This window comes from Poecilia formosa, unplaced genomic scaffold, assembly GCF_000485575.1.
Source record: "Poecilia formosa unplaced genomic scaffold, Poecilia_formosa-5.1.2 Scaffold107, whole genome shotgun sequence".
Taxonomy (NCBI): Eukaryota; Metazoa; Chordata; class Actinopteri; order Cyprinodontiformes; family Poeciliidae; genus Poecilia; species Poecilia formosa.
The window spans coordinates 1783095-1804987 of NW_006800046.1; the positions used below are offsets into that span (position 1 = coordinate 1783095).

Genomic DNA, 21893 nt, shown 5'->3' on the forward strand with positions numbered 1-21893 from the left:
TTCCAAGAACTCAGGTGTTCTAATTGTCCCCCCCTAACCACTCTAGTAATGTGATGGCTCAAACTACGACTTACGAAGCTACCGCTTCCAGCCGTGTGTTCAGAACTGAAGAAGTCTTTTGCATGAGAGGTGAAACGTCTCTAATTTACAAGAAAATTCCACCTACCTTCTTCTTAAGTCCTTACGGCTGACGTTTCAAACGTGCACAAAAGTAGATTCTGAGGATTGGAATTGAAAATATGTTTACCGTTGCCTCTCTTTCCAACACATGTCATTGTAACATTTTATTCTAATGTCCAAAGGTGTTAAATACTGGTTGAGTGCACATTGTCCTAACATTCCGTAAAATCTCCTGGCTCAGGTTGACATGGAGATAAACGGCTTAGTCGCCAAGACAGTTGAGGAATGACAGCAGTTAGGCATCAGTGGGGAAACATCATTAAAAGTGGGTTTTAATGTTAGTATTAGAATATGTCCAATGGGTTTTATGATTGTAACATTAGACTTAATGTTCTCTCTCAGCTTAGGCCATGACACCTTATAGCCTTAAAGCTGTTTTTTTGGGTGGGGGAAGGACAGTATTGCAGTCGTGCCACATACTAAATGAAAATGTACAGCTGGAAATTCAAGAAGATAGTCACTTAAATACATTTTATTTTCAATACAGTAAAGAAATGGCCTTTTGTAACAGTGACTTTGAAGGCATCCTTCGGCAAACCATTGGTGCACAGCGTGAGTCAACATCGTCATAGCCGTTACCTGGCATGAACACATCTCTTCCTCCCTCAGATGGTACAAGTGGATGCCATAAAATCATAAATCTTGAAATTTCCTGTTGTGATTGCTGATTGTCGGGGTAGAATCAGCACATCCGTGGTGACTGCTGTATTTGAATGCCTGCTCCAACACTTAGCTGAACAGTATTCAGGCCACTCATCTCATCCTGGCATCTTTATGTCTTATTTACACATGACTTGGTAAAGGAATGCAAGCTGTTTGCGTAAATCCAAGGTGCAAAGTAGGGAGGAGTATTGGTTGTTTTTTTAAGATGTGTGGAAAAAAATAAAAACAGAAGGCGTTTGCAAGCAAGTATATTAACAGAAATGCTTTCTGGATAAACTGGAGTCGGCTAATGACAGCTGCCATGCAGTGATTCTGATAGCCATCATGGGATGTCGTTTTTGTTAGTATCAGAGTACGTTATGTGTAATGTCTTTTCACAACTGCATAAAATCAGGAAGACGTCCATCGATTTTATATCATCACCTTTCTCAAAGTCACCAGTTGATTTAAGCTGCTCATCCTTGTGAGGGATTCTAATGTCATTTTCCTGAGGTGGTTCCCCCCAAACTCCCACGCCTCCCTGGGCCCTTCTCTCTCCTTTCTGATGTCCTATGAAGCCTTCAGTTAACCATCTGCTGGGAGGGCAGCACATGGCAGAAGATGTGTTAATGAATGCAGAGTTATATAATCCAGACCCGTGGTGGAGGGGAAAGACAGAAAGAACAAGACGCCGCCGCCGCTGCAGCAGCAGCAGCCAGATCCACATCACTTGACACTCCAGCAAGTGTGAGGTTGGGGAAAGTGAGATTGTTTGTGCCACTAGTGCCCCCAAGTGGCCGGAAGTGGCTATTTTATTTATTTATATTTTTAAAGCGTCTTTCTTTTCCCTCTTTCAAATGTGACATGACACCGGCTGTTTTGCCTTTTCTCCTTCCATAAAGAAAAACTTCAAAGACATTGGAGCTGATGTATCACATGAGACACACTGAAATATGGACAGTATTGCTTTTTCTGATGACTATTGTTAAATGTGCTGCATGCTGACACAGTAAACCATAGAGCAAGGACAGTATTACAAAACTGGCCCCTTGCCCTCCCTTTTCTTCTTCTCTTGCCAAAAAGCTGTACCTGGACCCTACCCTGGCCAGCCTTCAGAGCCCTTATGAATCAAAGACAGCCCTAGAAGAAGAGGGAGACAGGGACTTATGAGCACAGGCTCTCCCTCCCATTCTCTCCTTCACCCTCGCTCTCCTGTTGCAGTTGGCAGCACACGTTTTCCTCCCTACTCTTTTCTGCATCTAGCTGTCTTAGCTGCGACTGATGATAAATCCTCAGGCGAGTCTTTAAGCACCAGCGGAGCAGAAACTGCTCAGGTTACGTGGTGCTCATACAGGTTAATATACACAACAGGTCAACATAGCGTGTATGTGTGTGTATGTGAGGATGTCCACCCTTTTTATCCCGCCTTTCCACCCACCCACACAGAGATTTTTTTTTTTCTTTTCCTCAGTCGCATTTAATTTAGTTGGTGCATCCATGGTGTGGCAGTTAGTCATATGATTGGTGGGAAAAACTCAAGCAATCCAGAACTCGGCTAAGATGGCTACATCGGATTGTTTTCAAGTATTTCCTTTAGCTAATCTGTAATATCTTTCTTGAGATTTTAAGTGTTTATTTTAAAGCGTTAGAGCAAGATTGATGACAGGTGATATGACTTTCATGACAATGTTGTGTCCAGCTTTATCATACTATTGTCCTGCTTTTGTTGGTTGGAAATGTTTGATTGTGGAGGTCATTGTCACAAAACATTTTAATGCTGTGACATTGTTACATTATCCTGCTGGAAGTAGCCAAAAGATGGGTACAGCATTTCAAATAGACTCTTGTTGAGTTGATGATAGGGTTGGAGATGGTCAGCAAAAGAACTTAAGTAGCTACCGCATTGAAATGATGCTAAATTGGAGATAAGAGACCCAAAGTGTCCCTTACCTCCAATTGGGACAAGAAAATAACCCCCTCGTCATTACAGTACCACCAGCAGCTTGAACCATTGTTATGAGATATGATGGACACATGATTCTGTCTTGTTTATGCCAAACTCTTACCCAGTTACCCAAATGCCACGGCTGAAATTGAAACTCATCAGAGCAGACAGTTGTTTGTTTCCGATTTGTTTTTGTCCAATTTTAATGCGCCTGTGTGTGGCCCGTCTACGTCAAGGTTCAATGTGTTCCTGCTTTCAGAGATGATATTCTGCAACACATGGTTGTAATGAGTGGTTATTTTTGCTGCCGTTGCCTTTCTATAATCGCCGCAGTCTGCCCATTCTCCTCTGATATCAACGAGGGATATTTGTCCACCTGATGCTCGCTTTTTTAAAAACATTTCCCACAAACCCAGGAGCTGCTGGTGTGACAAAACCCCAGTTGAGCAGCAGATTCACAGACTTTCAGTGAATTTGGAAATGACAGTCTTGTTCGAGCCAGACAGGCTTATCTTTCAATCTGCTTGCTTCCCCGTCCTGATGCTTGGTTTGAGCTGTAATTGGTTGATTCACAATTAGGAAATTCTCAAGCCACTGAACAGGTGCACTTAATAAAGTGACTGGTGAGTATGTATTGCACATATGCACAACTCATTCACAGACGTCAAACATGCGACGTGTCATGTTAAAACCAGCAAAAAGTTGAGAGAACACAAATAGAGGACAATAGAAAAACAAGCAAAAGCCATTGATTTACAAGAAAATAGTCCTTTTTTGTTTTATTGCAAAACATCCTAGTTGAAGTCATGACAAAACCACTCCAAAACTATTTAAACAGCAGTTTCAGATGTTTTAAAATGGTAAATATTGCGTTTATTTACAGAGTAAATCTAACTTAGCAGCTTAGGTATGGTCTTAGTTGAGTCAGTATATGCAGTAACAGTGCTAGCAACACTGAAGGACTAATTTTTACCATGATGGCCAGGACGGTGGCTCGTGAAGTCAGTAATAGACTACACTTTACACAAAGACGTTCTCTTATACTATAATCATTCACTGAGAGAAAATATCAGCACACAGTGACACGTTTTTATCAGAATATGATAAATATCTGAAGTTGGCTGTCTCCCTGTCTTTGCTTACAAAACACCCACCGAATAAACTAGGATTAAGACGAGCAGACAAGCAATTTGACCCACACTCTGGTTTGGTTCACTGGACCTGAACACCATTTCATTTGTTGAGCTAGCAGGCCAAATCAAGCCGTCTTTATGAAAGTCTCTTTGATGGATTCACCCCTGGCCTCCCCCCCCAGTGCGATGATCTATCACCTGTCCAAGCCTTGGAGGTCGTGATAAACTTGTTTAACATGGGGGTCACTGCATGCAAGCGCAGCGACCACGCGAGCTTGGGGCGGGGCTGCTTTTCGACTCGCACAGTCTGTTAAACGGCTCGGGACCGACGTCCAAACGGGCGGACCATAAATACCAAGCAGCTGCCTCTGAATCCATCCCTGATGATATTTGTACTTATGCTGTATGCCACCTGGGTAATTATTTAACCAGACCAAGCACAAACCTGTAACAAAATCTTTATTTAGTTTTATTTAGAACACATACTGCTTTTTTTTTTTTTTTAAAGAAGTCAAACGCGTTGCGAGGTGTACCTCTGACAATGACTACAATAAAAACTGTGTCAAATCAGCAGGTTTTGCCTCAAGACGCCGCACGTATTGTCACATCTCTGCAGCTGTGTTAAACCCACGGTGGCAGCAGAGATGAATCACACAGAGAATATTAGACGCTTAGTGGCTCTTGTGCTCAGCGAATGAAGCTCAGACGTTATCCCACATTGTAGCTACGGCCGTCCGACATCCTCATGAGTCATTCTCCACTTAGCAGCGGCTGCGCCCGCTCCCCCCCACCTCCCCCTCCCTCGGTGCACGCTGGCAGATGCAAGTTACAGTGAGCCGAGGTGCAACCCATCCGCTTTCTAATGGGCCACCACAGGGATCAGTGTTATTGGATGATTCATCAGATCAGAGCGGCAAAGCGGTCCTCGTTTGACTTCGCCGTTGTGGCTCATGTGGCTCGCGGAAGTTGATGTGGTTAATGTGAAAACAAACACCTGACGCTGTGGGTGGCAACAAACAATGCATATGATCTTTTTTTTTTTTTTTTATAGTTTCACCAAAAATCAAAATTAAATTCACATTCTTGTTTCCAGATGGTTTTTATTTATTTATTTATTTACAAATGATTCCTTCTGCACAGTAAATCCCACCAGCAAAAGAGTATGATGTACTTTTATGAGCAGAACCTCCAACAAATAAAGTTTTAGGAGAGGTGTGTATGTTGAAGGAATTAAGAGATATTTTATTGAAAGAAAAGCCCTTTGGGTGATTGAGTAAAGGGGCAAAGCCGGTTGTAGTTGTTGTTCTTTATGGGTTTGTAATGAACGTTAAACGGCCGAGCTGCAAGCTGAAATACATTTCCATTGAGTTGCTGAAGAAACTGTCACAAAGCATTCAATAAAACTTTGCTGCCTTAAAACCTTGAAAGAGCTTAACCCTGAAGGTAATTTAGGAGGCAAGCTATTGATTGCATTCGAAACCAGCAGGATCAAATCATTGTTGCTCTGAGTGGGATAACAAGATCCATATGTTTAGTAATTTCTTACACCTAAATTTAATTGTACAGAAAGTCCAGATTATGAAATCCAGTAAACTTCACTCTTTACACAAAAAGCATATCTTTGTGAGTTAGCAAGTTGGTTATTTTCCCCACTTAGCGTGACACACAAACATGTTTTTCTAGTAAAGCTGTCTTTGTCATCATACCTTTTGCCAAAATGTCCCTTGTCAACCTGTTTCATGTCCTACTGTCACATGGTTGTCACTTTTTGAAGTGTTAAGTCCAAAAAGCAATCTTTTTGAACAAATTAATCAAGCTTAATTTGTTTCCTACTCTTACTTCGAAATGCACTGCATGACACCATTTGCATTCTTAAGACATATTTACATAATATTTACAACATCTAAACACGTTGCTTGGACTCCACAACCACAAAACATGATCAATGTCGCTCCAAAGACTTGGACTGTTTTCTCCAATTGATTAGGTTCTTTTGGTTCCTAAAATTAAGTATTTCCCTCATATTTTCGTACATTGCAGGAAATACCTCATTTTTGTATTCATCAATAATCTGTTTACCTCTTTTTATTCAAAATGATATATATATATTAATCAAAGAGCTGCACCATATCTCAGTCTTTGAAGTCTTTCACACTCTGACGGTTACCTTGAGAACCGTATTTTAGTTCCTGAACTTTACTGTTTTGCTCACAACTCTGTATGAAAGAGAATGTTTCATGATCTAACATGATCTTTGCCATGTTTCCTTTGCCTGAAATTAACCTAACCAAGTACATCAATCATAACGCTGCACATGATGAATCTTTGCAGTCTTTCACAACATTTATGCTGTTTCATATGGCTAACCAAGTTATTTGAGCTCATAACTCTTACCAGAAACATTGGCCACGCTATTTAGCATCATAGAAAAAGACCTCTCTCTATTTCTGCTATCTTCCATTTTCCATCCTCTACTTTCTTTTCAATCCACAATCGTAACCATTTGTTTTTCCTCATAAGACTAAATATGTAATACCTGAACTCCTTCGCAATGTTTTCCATGTGTCGGAAACATTTCAAATGATAAAAACCCATCAGATCCTAAACGTAAGCAAGTAGTTTGATGGCTGGGCATTTTATATTGCACTTAAATGTATCTTATTTTACAGTTACACTGGTAAAACCAGGTGGTTTTTATTCCAAAACCTAACCAACGGGCCTATTTGCAATATTCCATTGCACAACATTCTTCATCTCTATAGCGTTTTAACATGCTTGCTGTGTTTCCTCCAAGTATTTTGGTTACAGTGCCACACATTATTGAAAAGTTTTATCACTCCTGTCTATAAAAATGGTTTTCTTCTTCTTCTTATTATTATTATTATTATTATTATTACATTTCCTAGTTGTATACATTGTTTTAATTCCTAAATTTAACCAAGTTTAAGTGCATAACTCTTCTTCACTCATTTGTAAAGTGAAAGCAAAAGTCTAACATTACATGTCTGAGACAACAGAAGTGTTGCTCTTGAAAGTCTTTTAGTCCTCATTTTGTGGTGACAGAAGAGTGATCCTTTCAGAAACACTCATATGAGTCCCTTTTTAGTGTATGAACAAACTGTATGGTGGTCTAAGTTGGAGGACTTCTTGGCCTGATATACTTTTTATTCATTGCCGTTGGTTGATTAATTACATTCATCTGCAACATTAAGTCCCCAACGATCCATCGAGCTGCACGGCAATTTCATCTGAAGTCAGCAGGGCGCACCATCATGGTTGTCATGGTAGCCAGCAGATTTGGACCCTTCCAGTAGTACCACTTAATGCCATTAAAGCGGAGTACATTGGATGAAACGGGGTAATATATGCCATTCAGGTTGGACGGGCCGCAGGCATCGAACCACCATCCTGCAAGAGGGACAATTCCAGAGAGTTCAAGGAGAAAGTCACAATCAGTCAAATTTCAGCTCATGAAATCGAACACGTCAATGTACAGCTATAAGTCAGCAGTAACTTTATACCGGAGCAATTGGAAAATAAAAAGCTCTGCGGGACATTTACAAGAGGACAAATAAAAATGTTCAACAGGACGGGTTGTAAAAGAGAGACAGATTGAGACGGGGGGCGGACGATTGGAGCGTTTGATCGACGGTTCGCACCTCCCGAGGCGAGTTGAGCGCACTTGCACGTGCAGCGGTCGTTGTCTCTGTCCTTGGTGCTGAACTGGCTCCCAGTGTGGGTGAGACTGCTGGTTTTGCCGGCGGTGCCGCTGAACCCGTCGGCATGAAGGCTGGCCAGAGTGGAAGAAAGCGATAAATAAATAAATAAATAAAATGTTTGTAAACAGCGTAGCCAGGTTTGAGTATTCTACAATGAGTCAATGTCGGACAGCTTGTTGGGAAATGAAAATGACACTGAGTTGCACCATACGCTGTGTATTCATAACTAAAGTACTCATTGGTAGGCATAGTGGATCTCAGAAGTTTAAACACACTCATTGAAATGTTTAAATGTTTCAGAAAAGTGACCATAATTTATCATGAAAAAAACTTTTTTTTTTCCCACAATGTGACCAAATTTGACAAATATCCAGTATCCATCTGAAATGGAAACAAATCTGAAACCATTTGGAACTGTGACCTGAAATTTATGTTTAATTTTATCAGACTCTAATATGCCTTTCCGTAGGATTTTAAAAGATTTTAGTCATGCTGGGAATGACACTTTGGAAGAAACTACTCCTGCATAAATCCTTAAATATTGCTTTTGGCCTCACTGTCTAGTTTTTCCTCGCATCTTTTTGCAATTTCTCCGAAAATGTGTAAATGCGTGTTTCACTTAATCTTTTTGATTGTCATCACTGTGCCATCTAGATAATGTATATTTACCCTTCTCCTGACTGATACATTTGTACAAAGAGATCACCCGGAGCCTCTAACTCTATAGGGTGTGGTTTTAGGTGAAGAAATCCTCTGAGTTATTTCTGTGGTTAATCAAATTCACAGATCACAACAGGACAGAAAGCCAATGTTAAAAAATACTTTAGCAAAGTTTTAGTTGGAAGTTGTGGAACGGGGTTTATGGAGGTCTTTTTATTATTTTGATTTCTACTCAATTTTCAGCTTTCAGGACATTATGTTTTAGTAAAGTGGAAAGCTTTTGAAATGATTATGATCAGATCATTTCACATCCCAAAAATTTCATCAGTGTGTGTACTTCTTAGAGCAACAGTAGTTAAGCTGATAAGGCGATCAATGTTTGTTGCTCTTTTGTACAACATAATACTGAATGGATGATGTGTATCCAGAGGGGCTTTTGATCTATTCTTACTGTTTTGTCTTTGTTTGATTTGTCAGTGCCTGAGGGGGGGAATAAAAATATGACTCGACGATTTAATTTGGAAAAAAGACAAGAAAAAAAAAGCAGTTTAAACAGAGTTTAATCTAATGCTTTTGATGTGGCTGATCCTTTTTTTAGCATTTAGTATCAAAGTAAAGAGGTGTTATTTTGAATCCCGTCTATTTTGCACCATAATAAATCCAAACTCAACACTCAACACTCTTCCTCACAGACAACGACAATGCAGAACAACACCCCTCACCCCAAAAAAAAAAAAAAAAAAAAAAAAAAGCTTGGTTATATTTTCTTGAAAGCCACTGTAGGATGTCTGAGCCTCAGGTTCACATTGTTGCTAAACATCAGTGTGAAAACGAAGTGAAAGAAATCTCATTATTTTCCTTCCATGCCGTGCTTTGAGAAACAACCCGGTTTAAAAAAAGAAAAGAAAAAAAAAAGGGAGAAGAGTTCCTGCCCAAGTTCCAGTCTCTCTCCTCTCACAAAGCATGGGCTGATTGAATGTGTGCGCATGCGAGGCTCTCCGCGTCTTTTATTTGTCCACCTGAGTGTGAGTCAGAGCTGCTTTGAAGAGGGGTGGTTTGAGGGGTTCGGTCCCGCCGCACAGCCTCTCCTCTGCCCTCGTAATTCTGTTCCAGTGAGAGCAGAGCCTCTTCCTCTGTGTGTCCCCTTACACGCACCCTCCCCCTCCCCCCTGTCTCCCCCCACTCCACTCGCTGTCGCCCGGAGGCTCGCTGTCTGTGATGACTAAATGAAAAATCTTCCTCTCGAATTTGTAGGTTCAAAGGGCAGGACAACACGTCATGAAGGGATGCGAGAGCAGAGCTCGAAATGACAGCAGCGGGGAGGGGAGTGATGACGGAATAGCAGAGGGATTTGGGAATTTTGTCAGGGGATGAAAAATTGTTGATTCTTTTTTTTTCCTCGTAATGGATTAGCGGCATGAGGGGAAATTGGACACTTCTAATTAGAGGCTAAATGATATCCTGTTGGAATATGGAACATGAGTGTGTTTTTATGTGAAAAAGAACTTGCCCCCCCTTACAGATTTTTCTTTAAAAAAAATCGAAATGCAGTTTTCAAAGTATGATTTCATTTATTAAGAGAAAAACAAAAAATGTATCCAAATATAAGTGGCCTTGTGTGAAGAAATAACTGTCCTACAGGTATAAAAACTGACAGCGGCAGAAGAGTTTGTGATGGCTGTCAGTGAGTATTTTACATCACTGTCAATAGATTTTGGTCCACTCCTCTTTGAAGAATTGTCTAATGTAACTTCACAGGATCTGAATGAGATTTAAGCCTGGAATTTGACTAGGCCTCTCAAAAACCTGAGGTTTTTTAGGGCACTTGTAGGTGGAATTTGTTGATGTGATTTGAAACACTGTCCTGCTGAAAAAAGAAAATCATGAACACGACTTTAGCTAAAGCAAACGATGGATCCTTTTGGTTAGTTGTTGATAAAGTCTTGGAGCAGTTTTGCTAGTCCACTCCTGGGAAGCTTCACCCCTGTTCCATGTTTTCTTCTCGGGGCATGATTTTTATTTTTTTAGTTGTTCGTATTTTCAGACATTGTTCTGTTTAATTGATTTCTTACTTGGGGAGGTTTTTCAGGTGTGGCAAGTGAAATTAAGTTTAGCATTTTAAATAAAACCTCAATTTGAAAATAGCATTTTTGAACATTATCATAATGTGTGACAAACAAATACATACAAAAACAAATAAATCTGTAGGGGAGGGGATCTTTTTTTCACAGCACCATGCGGATGATGGAGGCTTCCGGCTCTTATAGCTCTTTTACAAAACATTCCTACTGGCTTGAGCTATTCTACTAAATCTGCAGAACAAGGTAGGGTTCTTTCTATGTTATTAAAGGCATAGCGACAAAGAACGGGTTGCATTACCAGAATGTCCACCACTTCCTTCACTATAGGGACAGCTATTTTTAGCAACCTCAAAGGAGGAGGTTTTCTGCCATCCCAATGATTTATGTATGAATCTTGTTAACTGAGTTGTAGGTGAAAAGCGCCACACTGCTCCGGGGAGTGCACTGGATCCAGCTGGGAACCAGCATTTCTGCCGCCGACTTCCTGCGGAGCACCCAGATCAGCGGCTCGGGAGTAATAATACAAACCCACGGGGTCAAATCGGCATTTTCCAGCGTGCACATAAAGCTGGTAGGAGTTAAGCAGAATGTTAACTCGCCCTGCTCTCAGAAGTAGCAGGGCGAAAAGGGGTGATTACACACATTCAGGTGCATCGTCTCACACGGAGCAGCCTGAAGCGAAGTGGTGAAACACTCAGTTTTATTGCGCTAATTACGTGGAAGAAACTCGGGGAAAAGCAATTTGATGCACTATTAAGGGTTTTCAAAGCCTACTCCTACATGTGATCGTGATTTGTCATCCCTCAGATCATCAGCCTCTATAAACGCTCACTAAACAAGAGCAAGTCCCAGACTTTACTTTAAATTTAACTTTCCTTCCAGAAGACAAATCGCTCCAGCACAACCAAATATAATCACGTTAGCGACTGGACGATTACTGGGGGGAGCGTCCTAGCAGTGGCAGCTACAGCTGAGGTTTACAGTTGAACACCAGTGGGGGTGGGTTACGGGGAGGGATGTGGCTCCCCCTGGGGAATTTCAGGGGCAGCCGGAGCAGCTGTGACGTGGGAATGAAAACGAAGGCCGCCAAGACATTGCACAACCTCCGCTTGGCTACGCGTTATCAGTCATATCACGATGACCGCGTTCAAGTCAGATATCATTCGCCAACTTCAGTGCTTTTTACTTCCATTTTATTTGACAAGTCGGCACAAAGTGGTGCACATTCATGAAATGGAAGGGAAATGACGGGGTTTTTTTTGTTTTCAAATTATTACAAAAAAATCTGGACTTTATTCAGTGCCCTTTACTCTGACACCCCTTTATGTACTCTAGTGCAACCATGTGGCTCCAGAATTCACCTTATTAGTAAATCAGGGCTGGAAAATGGCAACCAAGACTGTAAACCCAAACCTGAAGGCTGCAGAGATCCACAGCTCAGGTGGGATGACTGGTGACAGGACAACTATTGATATGTAATCCACAATCAAGAAGTGGGTCGTAAATGGTTACATTTACTCATTTACATTTACTTGAGCAAAAGGTTGTTTTTTGTTTTGTTTTGTTTAGTTGTTTTACTATGTCATACTTTTTACTTTTATTTGAGTAATATTTTTCAGATATTGTCGCTTCTTTTACTTGAGTTAAATTTCTGAAAACTCTTTCCACAGTGAGTAACTTCCCTGAATGCAGTAGTCTAAAGTAGTTTTCTGCCTGCTGACTCTGCTGTGCCACTTGACACTGGAAGTACTTCACCCTGTTCTAACATACAGTATGATTTACAATACCGACTCTAAATATTAGTTTCATAGTTTTATGGAAAATGTTACTTTGTAACCATGCTTTTTATTTCTTTTATTATTATTTTTTTTTTCATTTTAGTCTTCAATTTGGACATATATTTACACTTATGACTGTCTGACGTCATTTTAAAATCTTAAATCGAAAGTTCTGATCAGTTACTCGTTTTTCCAGATTGACGCAATAGGATTGTGGAAGAAGGTGCAGTTTACCAGCAAATGTAAAACGCTCTCTGGCAGAACACTAGCATTACATGCTACACTGATCTTATAGTTGCCGAAGTGAAATATGATGGTGGCAATCATTACGTTTTAGTGACACTTTTGTTCATTAGTGACAGCAGGGCTGTTTAAAGGAGAATGGTTGTGGGAAGATGAAAAGTGGTTTTACAAAGTGTTGATTGTTGAATGCAACTCCATTGCACAAAATAATTCAAGTTAGTGGTTGTGACGTGACAAAATAACTTATTTTCAAAATGTTCAGTTTTTAGGAATATGTTTGTGGGGCATTTCGTTTTTTTAACCTTATAATCAATCAAAACATAAATAAATTGATTAAGCCAAAATGTAAAAAAATATTCTCAAAGACAATATGATGTGATATTACCTGTAGTTGTTGACTTCTTTGTCTATGTGGAAGCGATCATAATGTGAGTAGGCTTCGTTCCCCTCTCTGTCTCGGAGCTGGATGTGCAGACTGTATTCCTGTGAGCTGGTCAGCTTGTGAATGATATCGTTTCCCAGCCAGTGTTCCCCTGATGGCTCTCCAAAGCCCTGGATTCAACACAAAGACAGGAAAAAAAAAAACTGAAAAAAAAAAAAAACTGAAAAAAAAAAAAACATACTTTAACAAAGGGAATGGTTTTTCCAGCTGTCTGCCAAGTATTTTTTGTAGTTAATATGAAAAAGGAGCTCACTTCGGGCAGGCACATCTATCATTTTGATGTGTTAAGACAGTTGACTGCATCTGGGATGTAAAACACTCCACTCCAAAAAGCTGGGGAACAGTCAGCGGAGACATGGATTTACCTTTGCGTCATGTCAGCGGTCCATCTGCACAGCTTAAATAAAATAAAAGCTAAAGTAACCACTAGTTTTGAGAAATAATCCACTCAGTTTGGAAGTGAGGAATTGACATGGATGTAAGTTATCCAAAGATTTGGCAAAGGAAGCAAAAAAAATGATTAATGAATTCAACAAAACATAGATAATGTTTACATTTGAGAACGATTTAGGGACAAATTACTAAAAAATATCATCTGGCTAATGCCTCTTTATTTGAGCAAATATAAGAATCATATTTCCTACCTGGTTCAGTTCTACTATAAGATTTCAACCTGAGACATTGAAAAACCTAATTTAAGACTTAAACACCAAACATCACATTGCATTAATTTTTTTTGTCACAAGATCACTGTTTAAGTGCACGTGTTTATTTTTATTTTTATTTTTTTTAGAGATTTAACTCCCTCATAAATACTATAAGAAAGCATGTATGGTCTAATGGCCAGTCTCTCAACACCAAGGCAATCAGGGCTGATGTGTTGGTGCACATCAGCCCTGTATTTTTGAATACCAAGTATTTTTGAAAGCCTATCATGCGATAAGCTGTAGATAAATTGAAATTACTGACGAAATGACGACAAACAGAAATGAAGCAGATTTTTGTAGCATAGTTTTGTTTCGTCTATGAAGCCCTGCAGTGTGTAAGGTACGATGTGCTATGTTCCCAGGTACAAATAGCATCAATCACTTTATTTCTTTTTTCTACTTAATAATCACCCGACTAATTGAGAATAAGAGTTCAATGATCTGCATTCAGTCAAATGCCCCCAAGTGGTATAATAATAATAATAAACCTGAATCCACTCCCCTGTTGTTTCAGTCGAGGTGAATGGATTCTTGAAGTCGTTCTGTTTGGAGCTACAGGCAGAATGTCTGCATTGTGCTGCGTGAGATTAAGTGACGTCATTTTCGGGTCATTAGTGCAACTTTTGTGAAACAAATGGGAAGAAATTGAATTGATTTGCTGAAGAAAAAAGAAAACAACAGAGTTTTATTTACTTTGTGCTCCGTACATTGAAGATAGAGGGATGAGTGGGGAAAAAAACAGTTTAACACTCTTAAACTAAGTCACATGTATGTGCTGTAAATCAAAATACCTTTGAGTGATGAAGGTTGAGTGGTTCTTTGCGAGCCTGCCAAAGAACTAGAGGTGGGTGAGGTGGCTGGCGGCATCATGAGCGATCTTTGAGAGGCAATTATTGGTGCCTTAAAATGTAAACAGTGATTGAAGTGGGAAAACAAAGTGAAAAATATTAAAACACTGGAGACACGGACTAGGGTGTGCTGGCAAAATTACACTAAAATCAGAGAAACCAATCCTCAATCAAAAGCCCAAGAGCCGAGTTTTGGAGTCTACAGGCCTCGGGTATCAGGCTGAATTGCAAAGTTCAGAAAGTGCCCTGAAAAAAGGAGAAAAAATAAAAGTTTGGATAGGTACTGCTTGTTTAGAAAGGATGCCAGTAGAAAGTCTGTTCTGTTTAAAAATAAAACAATGCAGCCCAAGTTTTGCTGAGTTACATCTGAGCAAACCGCAAGACTTCTGGAAGAATGTCCTTTGGACAGATGAGCCGAAAAGTAGAGACATTTCACTGGAGTGCATTTGGCAAAAGCCAAACAATATTTCAGCACTAACACCTCATACCAACTGTCAAGCGCAGCAGGGGAGGCAGGCCGGACGGCTTGTTTTGAGGCCACAAGACCCTGACACCTTGCAGTCACTGAGTCGGACATGAACTCCTCTATATACCAAAGCATTTCGCTGTCAAATATGGGGCCATCTGTCTGACAGATGAAGCCTGACTGCAAATGGATCAGACAAACAGGATAATATTCCCAAAGCCATCAGCAAATCAGCAGCAGAACGGCTAGCAGAAGGACAGGAGGTGTTGCGAGGGTAAAGTCCAGGAATCAACTTCGTGGAACAATAAGGCGACTGTAGATAAATTAACGAGCTAAAGCAGCCTTGTTGATAAAAGTGGAAAGAAATTCGCTGTAGCATTTTTGAAAAGTGATATGTTTCTATCGAAGAGGATAACTATTAAATATTAGGAGTGGGAATATCTTACTTGATTAAATTGAATTAATGTAATCATTCAGTTTAATTGAATGATTAAATTCAATTCAGATTTTGTTTTTTTTTGTTTTTTTGGGCCAGGATTTTATTCAGGATTTATTCATAATGTTTTCTGCTTCAATCTATAAGTGTTCAAAGGATCCTCATGATACAATCTTGTCGGTTTTGCAAGGCGGACTGACAAATGGAGACAAAGGGTTTCCACTGCCTGAAAATTCCCCGTTTTACTTTTACGGAGTGGACTCAGAGAAGCTGACACACATTTTTGAAGATAGCCTATTCCTTGGACGACGACATTGCAATTTCCATCCAGGAGTTTGTAGCTACTGGAGAGTCATTGTAGTTATTTTGTGAAGAATCACCCAATCGTACAAATGCCAGTTAAACATCCCTCAAAAGTATTCACGTCGTAGTTGAAGCGAAGTATCAACACTGCTGTCTGAGCGTAAAGCGCGCCCACAAGCTTCGGATCAATCACACTGCACAGAGCTCGTTATGGGAGGGCGTGGTGTACCGCTAGTTTGCTGTAGCTTGGCTCTGTGCATTTGTGGGGTTCCTGAACCGTTTAATCTTCATTTTGCATACCTTTCAAAAAGGCGAGGCTCATGCCAAAGTCCGTCTTCCCCGGAGTTAGGAAAAGAAAAACTGAATGAGTCCAAATGTTTCTCTTCAACAAAGACAGCGCCGGTTGATTCTCTTTGTCTTTTATTTATGATTTTGGGATATTTTATATTGATTGTGAATTGTAGTAAAAGAGAATTGCAATTCTTATGCAAATCGATTTTTTGGCAAACCCCTACTAAATACAATAATTACCTATATGTTGGTTTCCCACACGCTGCTTAAATGTTCTGCGTTGTCTATCCTAAGTGCTTTAATAGATACGTTTTGTGGGTGATGTGTTGGGTTTTGCAAATATACCAGCTCTTTGCACTTGCGCCGCAAGTGTATAACGTTAAATAACCAACATCTGTTCTGCAAAGTACAAAGTTTATTGGGCTGGGCCTAATTCCTGGAACTACACGTCTGGCTGTCACACTTTGTCTTAGTTGTTGCTCTTGTCTGTGAGAAGATGTAGTGCAAAGAGGTGTGAAGCATTTATCACCTGACTAGAACCCCGGGGTGCAAACATTTGACCAAGTCTGACCACAGCTTCTGAGAAAATGGAGCAAAGTCTAAAGCAGCAGAGCATTTTATTGCATACATTATCTGCCATCTATGGGGGCCTCTGGGCTCCCACGCCCCCAGCTGGAGTCAAATGTTTATCATCCACTTGTAAAAATATTGTCCCTAAAAGAAGTTTTCAAGTCTTTTTTTTTTTTTTTTAACTGTTATTTCTTTGAGCGTCACTCTTTGGGTTTGGGCAAACACAATCGCAGTTGATTTGTCGGGGCCGATTAGACGCATAACAACACCGCATCCAGGCAAAACCTCCCAGAAAAACCTGCATCGCTCATTTCTTCTGTGGGCAATTTAACAGTCAGAGCGGACTGCATGCTGCTTTACTTGAGCAAAACGACTACATGTTCCATTTGGAAAGGAAAAGAAAAAAGTAAAGCATCATAGTCACATCTAGTAAAACATAATTTAAGCTCTGGCCAAAACAAAAGGCATAAGTGTGAAAACATGTCTGACAGAGCCAAAACACCAGGACTACTTTGAGGTCTCTTGTGCGCACTTTAGACTGTTTTGCAGGAAAACTTTAGCAAGCTTGAGGACTGATACAAATAATAGAGTTCTGAGAAGAAAACATTAGTGGTTTGTGTATGAGTGATGTGTGTGTATGATGCATGTGTGTGTGCGTGTTCGTGGGGGTTGACACAGAGAGTGGGAACGAGAGCAGGTGCAATAACATGGGGGGTGATGGGGAACACGAGGGCAGCCAAATACAACAACCACAGGTCACCTGGGATCACAGGATAGCCGCTCTCCCACGCCTTCTCATGCCAAACCACCCATGGACAGTTATTGAAACCTCCTGTACAGGCCTGCAGCACCGGGGTCCACGTGACCTTATGATAGCGGTGCACCCTCAATGCCTTGAACACCTACCATTTTGTAGTCATTCCAGCTGCGGTGGAAGTCGACTGAGCCGTTCCTTCGATGTTGCAGCACCGTCCACCCGCCACCTCTGGTCTTCATGTCACAATACACCTGAGAAAAAACCCCCCAAAACAGTTTAAACCAGGTCAGATCTTTTAGTCCTGGTAGAATAAATAAGCCGCAGCACTACGTCGGAAAGTTTCCTTTGAAAAGTGACACGTTTTGTCACTGCGATGTCTCAACCGAGAGACTTCGGGCAACAAGAACCGGCTGACAAGTTATTTAATCCTAGCACGCACATTTACCTGAATCATTTTCGTTCCTTTTCCGAGGACCCTGAACACTGATCCGTAGTCTGTTCTGTCTCAAACCAGATGGCGAGACTCATTCCATTGTAGTCCACCAGCTGCTAACTGCACAACGTGGCTCCTTACCAACCGAAAGATGCTGTTTTCACAGACTGTTCTTTGGTGTTCGACAGACGTGTTAAGAGAGTAGAGATTTTTTTTTTTTATTATCATCTTAACCAACTTTCTGCTGAGTGTCAAAAAACTAATACTGCTTGTGTTTTAGCATAATGATACTTTCTGACGTGAACAATGCTGTGCAAACTAATTTAGAACCCTCATATTTTTCACAGTTTGTCACAAAGACTAGCAGACAGGAGTGCAAAATAATGTGGAAGTAAAATATTACTCTTTTCTGTACCTTTTTTTCTTATTTTACAAAAGCAATCTTGAAAGTGTGGAGTACGTTTGTATTGAGCCCACCTGGGTAAAAGCTGAACTACTGTCACCTGAAGATCCTTTGGAGTTTGTCCTAAACTAGATTTGCACATCAAACCTTAAAATCTCGGCACAGATTCTCAGTTGGCTTTCGCTCTGGAATTAGGCCATTCTAACAAATCAATATGTTTTGATTTAAACAATTTAATTGTAACTTTGGTAGATTTTCTTTCTTAATTGCCCTCTTATTTGCTCCATCTGTCTTATTGACTCTGACTCACCTACTTCTCTGTTTAAAAGTAGCATTCCCAATGCGTGATGCCACTGATACATTTTACCACGGACCTCTTGGCTACTTCTCTGATTAATGTACTGCATTTAATAATTATCTGACATCTGAGAGTAACTGATTCAGCTGGATTTTTTATTTTTTTTGATGTAGCAGAGTAAAAGGAGTCAGAAATGTTGCTATATGTTGATGATTTTTGTCAGTAGATCATGTGTTGTCTGCTCTCGTCAACAGTTGTGCACTACTTTTTGAATGTGGCAAATGTTATACAATTAGGACTGAAACTTTAGCACATTAAAGATTTTAACTTGACTGCATTGTTCTTTTTCCACATACAAAAGTCTCAGAACCAGATCCTCTGTGTTGTGTTTCTGGTACGCTTGTAAATCTGACGCATAGGCGATGTCTGACAACAGCGATGAGTAACATAGCTGCGTTTCTTTGTCCGCTGGAGGTTCATTTTTTTTCTTCAAAAACAATCTAATGGGATTTTGGAAGAGAAAATAGTTATATGCAAATTATGATAAAAAATAGGTACTCTATTACCGACGCTTTTCAAGCATAAAATACAGTCGCATTGTGAAATGTTGTAGCAGCACAAATGTCTGTCATGATAATGTTAGCGTCTGCAGTCCACATTTCTAAAGACAAATTGTTTCAAACAAGGTCCACGAATGATGAGCAGTCTCTGAAACACTTGAAAGCTGAATGTGTATAAGAGCACTTTGATATTTAAGTTATTCAACCATCAGATTGGTGCAGATTTAAAAGAACGGAAAATCTTTGTTGTTGAGCTCATATGTCTATTTATTCAATAATTTGGCAGCAAAAGGAGTTTTAGAGTAGAAAATGCTGCTCATTTTGTCGATATACTTACAGTCTTCAATTAAAATGCAATTCATTAATTATAAACCCTGTAATTAAATTAAAATTTTAATTAAATAAAATAAAATAAAAAAACAAATTGAGATTTAAAATCGAGTCCCACCACTATGTAAAATTGAAAATTTTAAGAGCTAGGAATTTTTTTTTGTCAGACACCCCGAGTGAATTGAATGTATTTCTGACTATTCTAGACTAGACTAGTCAGTCAGAAGACTCACTAGTGAGAGGAAAATAATGTTGTGATGAAATGAAACACACCGCAGCCTGTCTGTTATTTGAGGACTTCTATAAAGGAAAATGAGAGAGGGGGCGGATCCCTTCTTTTCAGGGTGCTGCACCATGATATAACCCAGGTGGGGTGGAAAAACTAACATCCCAGTTTGTTCATGTATCCCAGGAGCGGGGCTGGTGGTGTGGATGAGGGGGTTGAAGGAGAAAGGTTGGTTGAGGGGGCGTTTTCGGTTACAGCCTTGTTTTCTTTCTTTCTTGGCGACACGTTCTGCCAGATGGAGATGTGTTTGCAAGGAAAACTATAAATAAATTGTACTTATTCATCTGGTGACAGATTTGGAAATCTAGACTTGTTTGAGACATTTGAGGTGTTTAGCTGGCTGCCTTCCAGCCTCCTGTGCTGGTAATGAGATGACGGAGTGAGTTTCCCCCAGTGGGTGGAAGATTAAATGCTTTTTGTTACTTGGATCAGTCTTGGTTAAACTTGTATAATTAAATCAACAGGCTTGGAAAGTGTTTTTTGTTTTGTTTCTGAGGACTTTATTTGGATTTTTGTACCGTGTTGTCACTTTAGGTCATAAAAACTGTCAGCAGCAATGGTGACTTGGAGAAAAAAAAAGTCTCTGCAATCTGGAATGCTGATTACTATTGATGAAAGAAAAGTGGATTTTGTTCTTATTCAAATCAGGGTTGAAATCTGAGAGTAAACAGGTTGCATGATCAAAATATGAACCTGTGTTTGCATGACTTTCAAAATAAAATGACCAAAATAAAGAGGGAAATAAAGAGCCTTCTGTATGAACACATACAGAAGGCTATATGAAGTGCATGTTCATAAAAACATTACGTTTGTTTGTTATTTTTGTTTGTTTTTTTCTGTGAAGTTGGAAGTTAAAGTGCCTGACTTGTTTCAACTGAGGATTCTTAACTGATGAAATCACATTGTGGTGCCATTAAACATTAAAAATATAACTTCTGCCTGCTATGCTTTATGCACACTGTTCCACAGGCTATATGTGCAGTTACCAGTTGTATACAGGAAGCACATTGCCATGCAAAAGTCTTCCAACTTTTTCATATTTTAAGTATGAACCACAATGTGCTTCACTTGAGTGTGTTAGACAAATACAAAATAGAAAGGTCTAAACAGAAATGGATGCATGTGTTCCTTTGTTTAAACAATACAAATGCAGACTATTGTGGATAGGTATAGGTACTTAACTTGGTTTAAGTGAATAAAATCCAGTGCAACCAGTTGCTTATCTCATAATTAAGTAAGACTCCACTTGTTTGTAAATGCTCCCACATACTTGGGTGTGCTATGTGCAATGATTATTATTATTTTTTTTTTTTACAGTTCTTATGAAAATGTTTTTCTTTTCCCACAATTTCAGCCATGGAATTGGACAATGGACAAGTAAGAGATAAGAGATAATTTTGTATTTTAGCTTTAGAAAAAACAAAAGACAAAAAGCCAAAACATAAAACGATTAAATTCTACTAGGGATAAAGAAGGGTAATTCAATATGCTGGTGAGGGACAGTACTTATATGCCCTCAATATAAGTATTGCGGGAAGCGCATCTGCTCTTTCCTATGCGCTTCACAATTTGATTCCATTTTTTCCACATAATGATGTTGTTGACTCTCAACCGTATTAGCTCGGTGTTGCATATAAAACAGTCGGATGTGGACACTGTTTCTAAGCAGCTTAATGTGCGACAGAACATGCGTACGTGGGCACAAACGTGTCCGGCAGACGTTCACTACGAGTCCACCTCAAGCACTCGAGGACCTCCGTTGAGTGAGGTACACCCGAGTACGTGGGAGCCCTCATTTAATCTTGGTTAAAAAAATACATTCCTCAGAGATTTGTGAAAGAACATTAACGATCAAACATGATTAAGACCAAGGAACATGGCAAAACACATCAGGAATCAAGTTCTGGAAACGATTAAACTATATTAGGTTATAAAACAACATCTTTAAATATACTACATAACACACTTCAGTCCACCATCCCAAATTGCAACGGCAAAACGACAAATCTATGAAGGTGTACTGATGAAAACAATGCTGATCTCGTTCTTGCCGCCTCAAATGAAAGAACAAAGACAAAGAAGTTATGGCTTGTCACAAGCCACGTAGAGGCCAGAGCATGAACAAGGAGGTTTTCTGCTCTGACCTAAATTAAACTCTACATGTGGTGGGCAACTAACATCACACAAAAACGTCAATGCTCACTGTGATACCACGGTGGTGGAGGCATCATGCTCGGTGCATCCTTTCTCCTTCAGGGGCACAGAGATTAGACGGTGCTAAATACAAACCAATCCTGCCAGAGCCTTCCACAGCCATCATCATCTATAGAAACTATTTGAAGAAAGCCGTGTAAAAGTTTAGTCTCCGTTTCGGATTAATCA

General features: G+C 39.9%; 1 protein-coding gene across 2 annotated transcripts in view; it reads right to left on the minus strand.

Moving 5' to 3' along the window:
* Nucleotides 1–4391: 4391 nt before the first annotated feature.
* angpt2b (angiopoietin 2b) overlaps nt 4392–21893 on the minus strand; it is a 31948-nt gene continuing 14446 nt past the window's right edge. For both annotated transcript variants that reach the window (XM_007559811.2, XM_007559813.2), the window contains exons 6-9: nt 17351–17452; nt 12767–12933; nt 7560–7690; nt 4392–7308 (exon numbers count right to left, since the gene is read on the minus strand). In XM_007559811.2, coding sequence (XP_007559873.1) covers nt 7145–7308; nt 7560–7690; nt 12767–12933; nt 17351–17452 — 564 coding nt within the window. In that variant the 3' untranslated portion in view covers nt 4392–7144. The remainder of the gene's footprint in view (nt 7309–7559; nt 7691–12766; nt 12934–17350; nt 17453–21893) is intronic.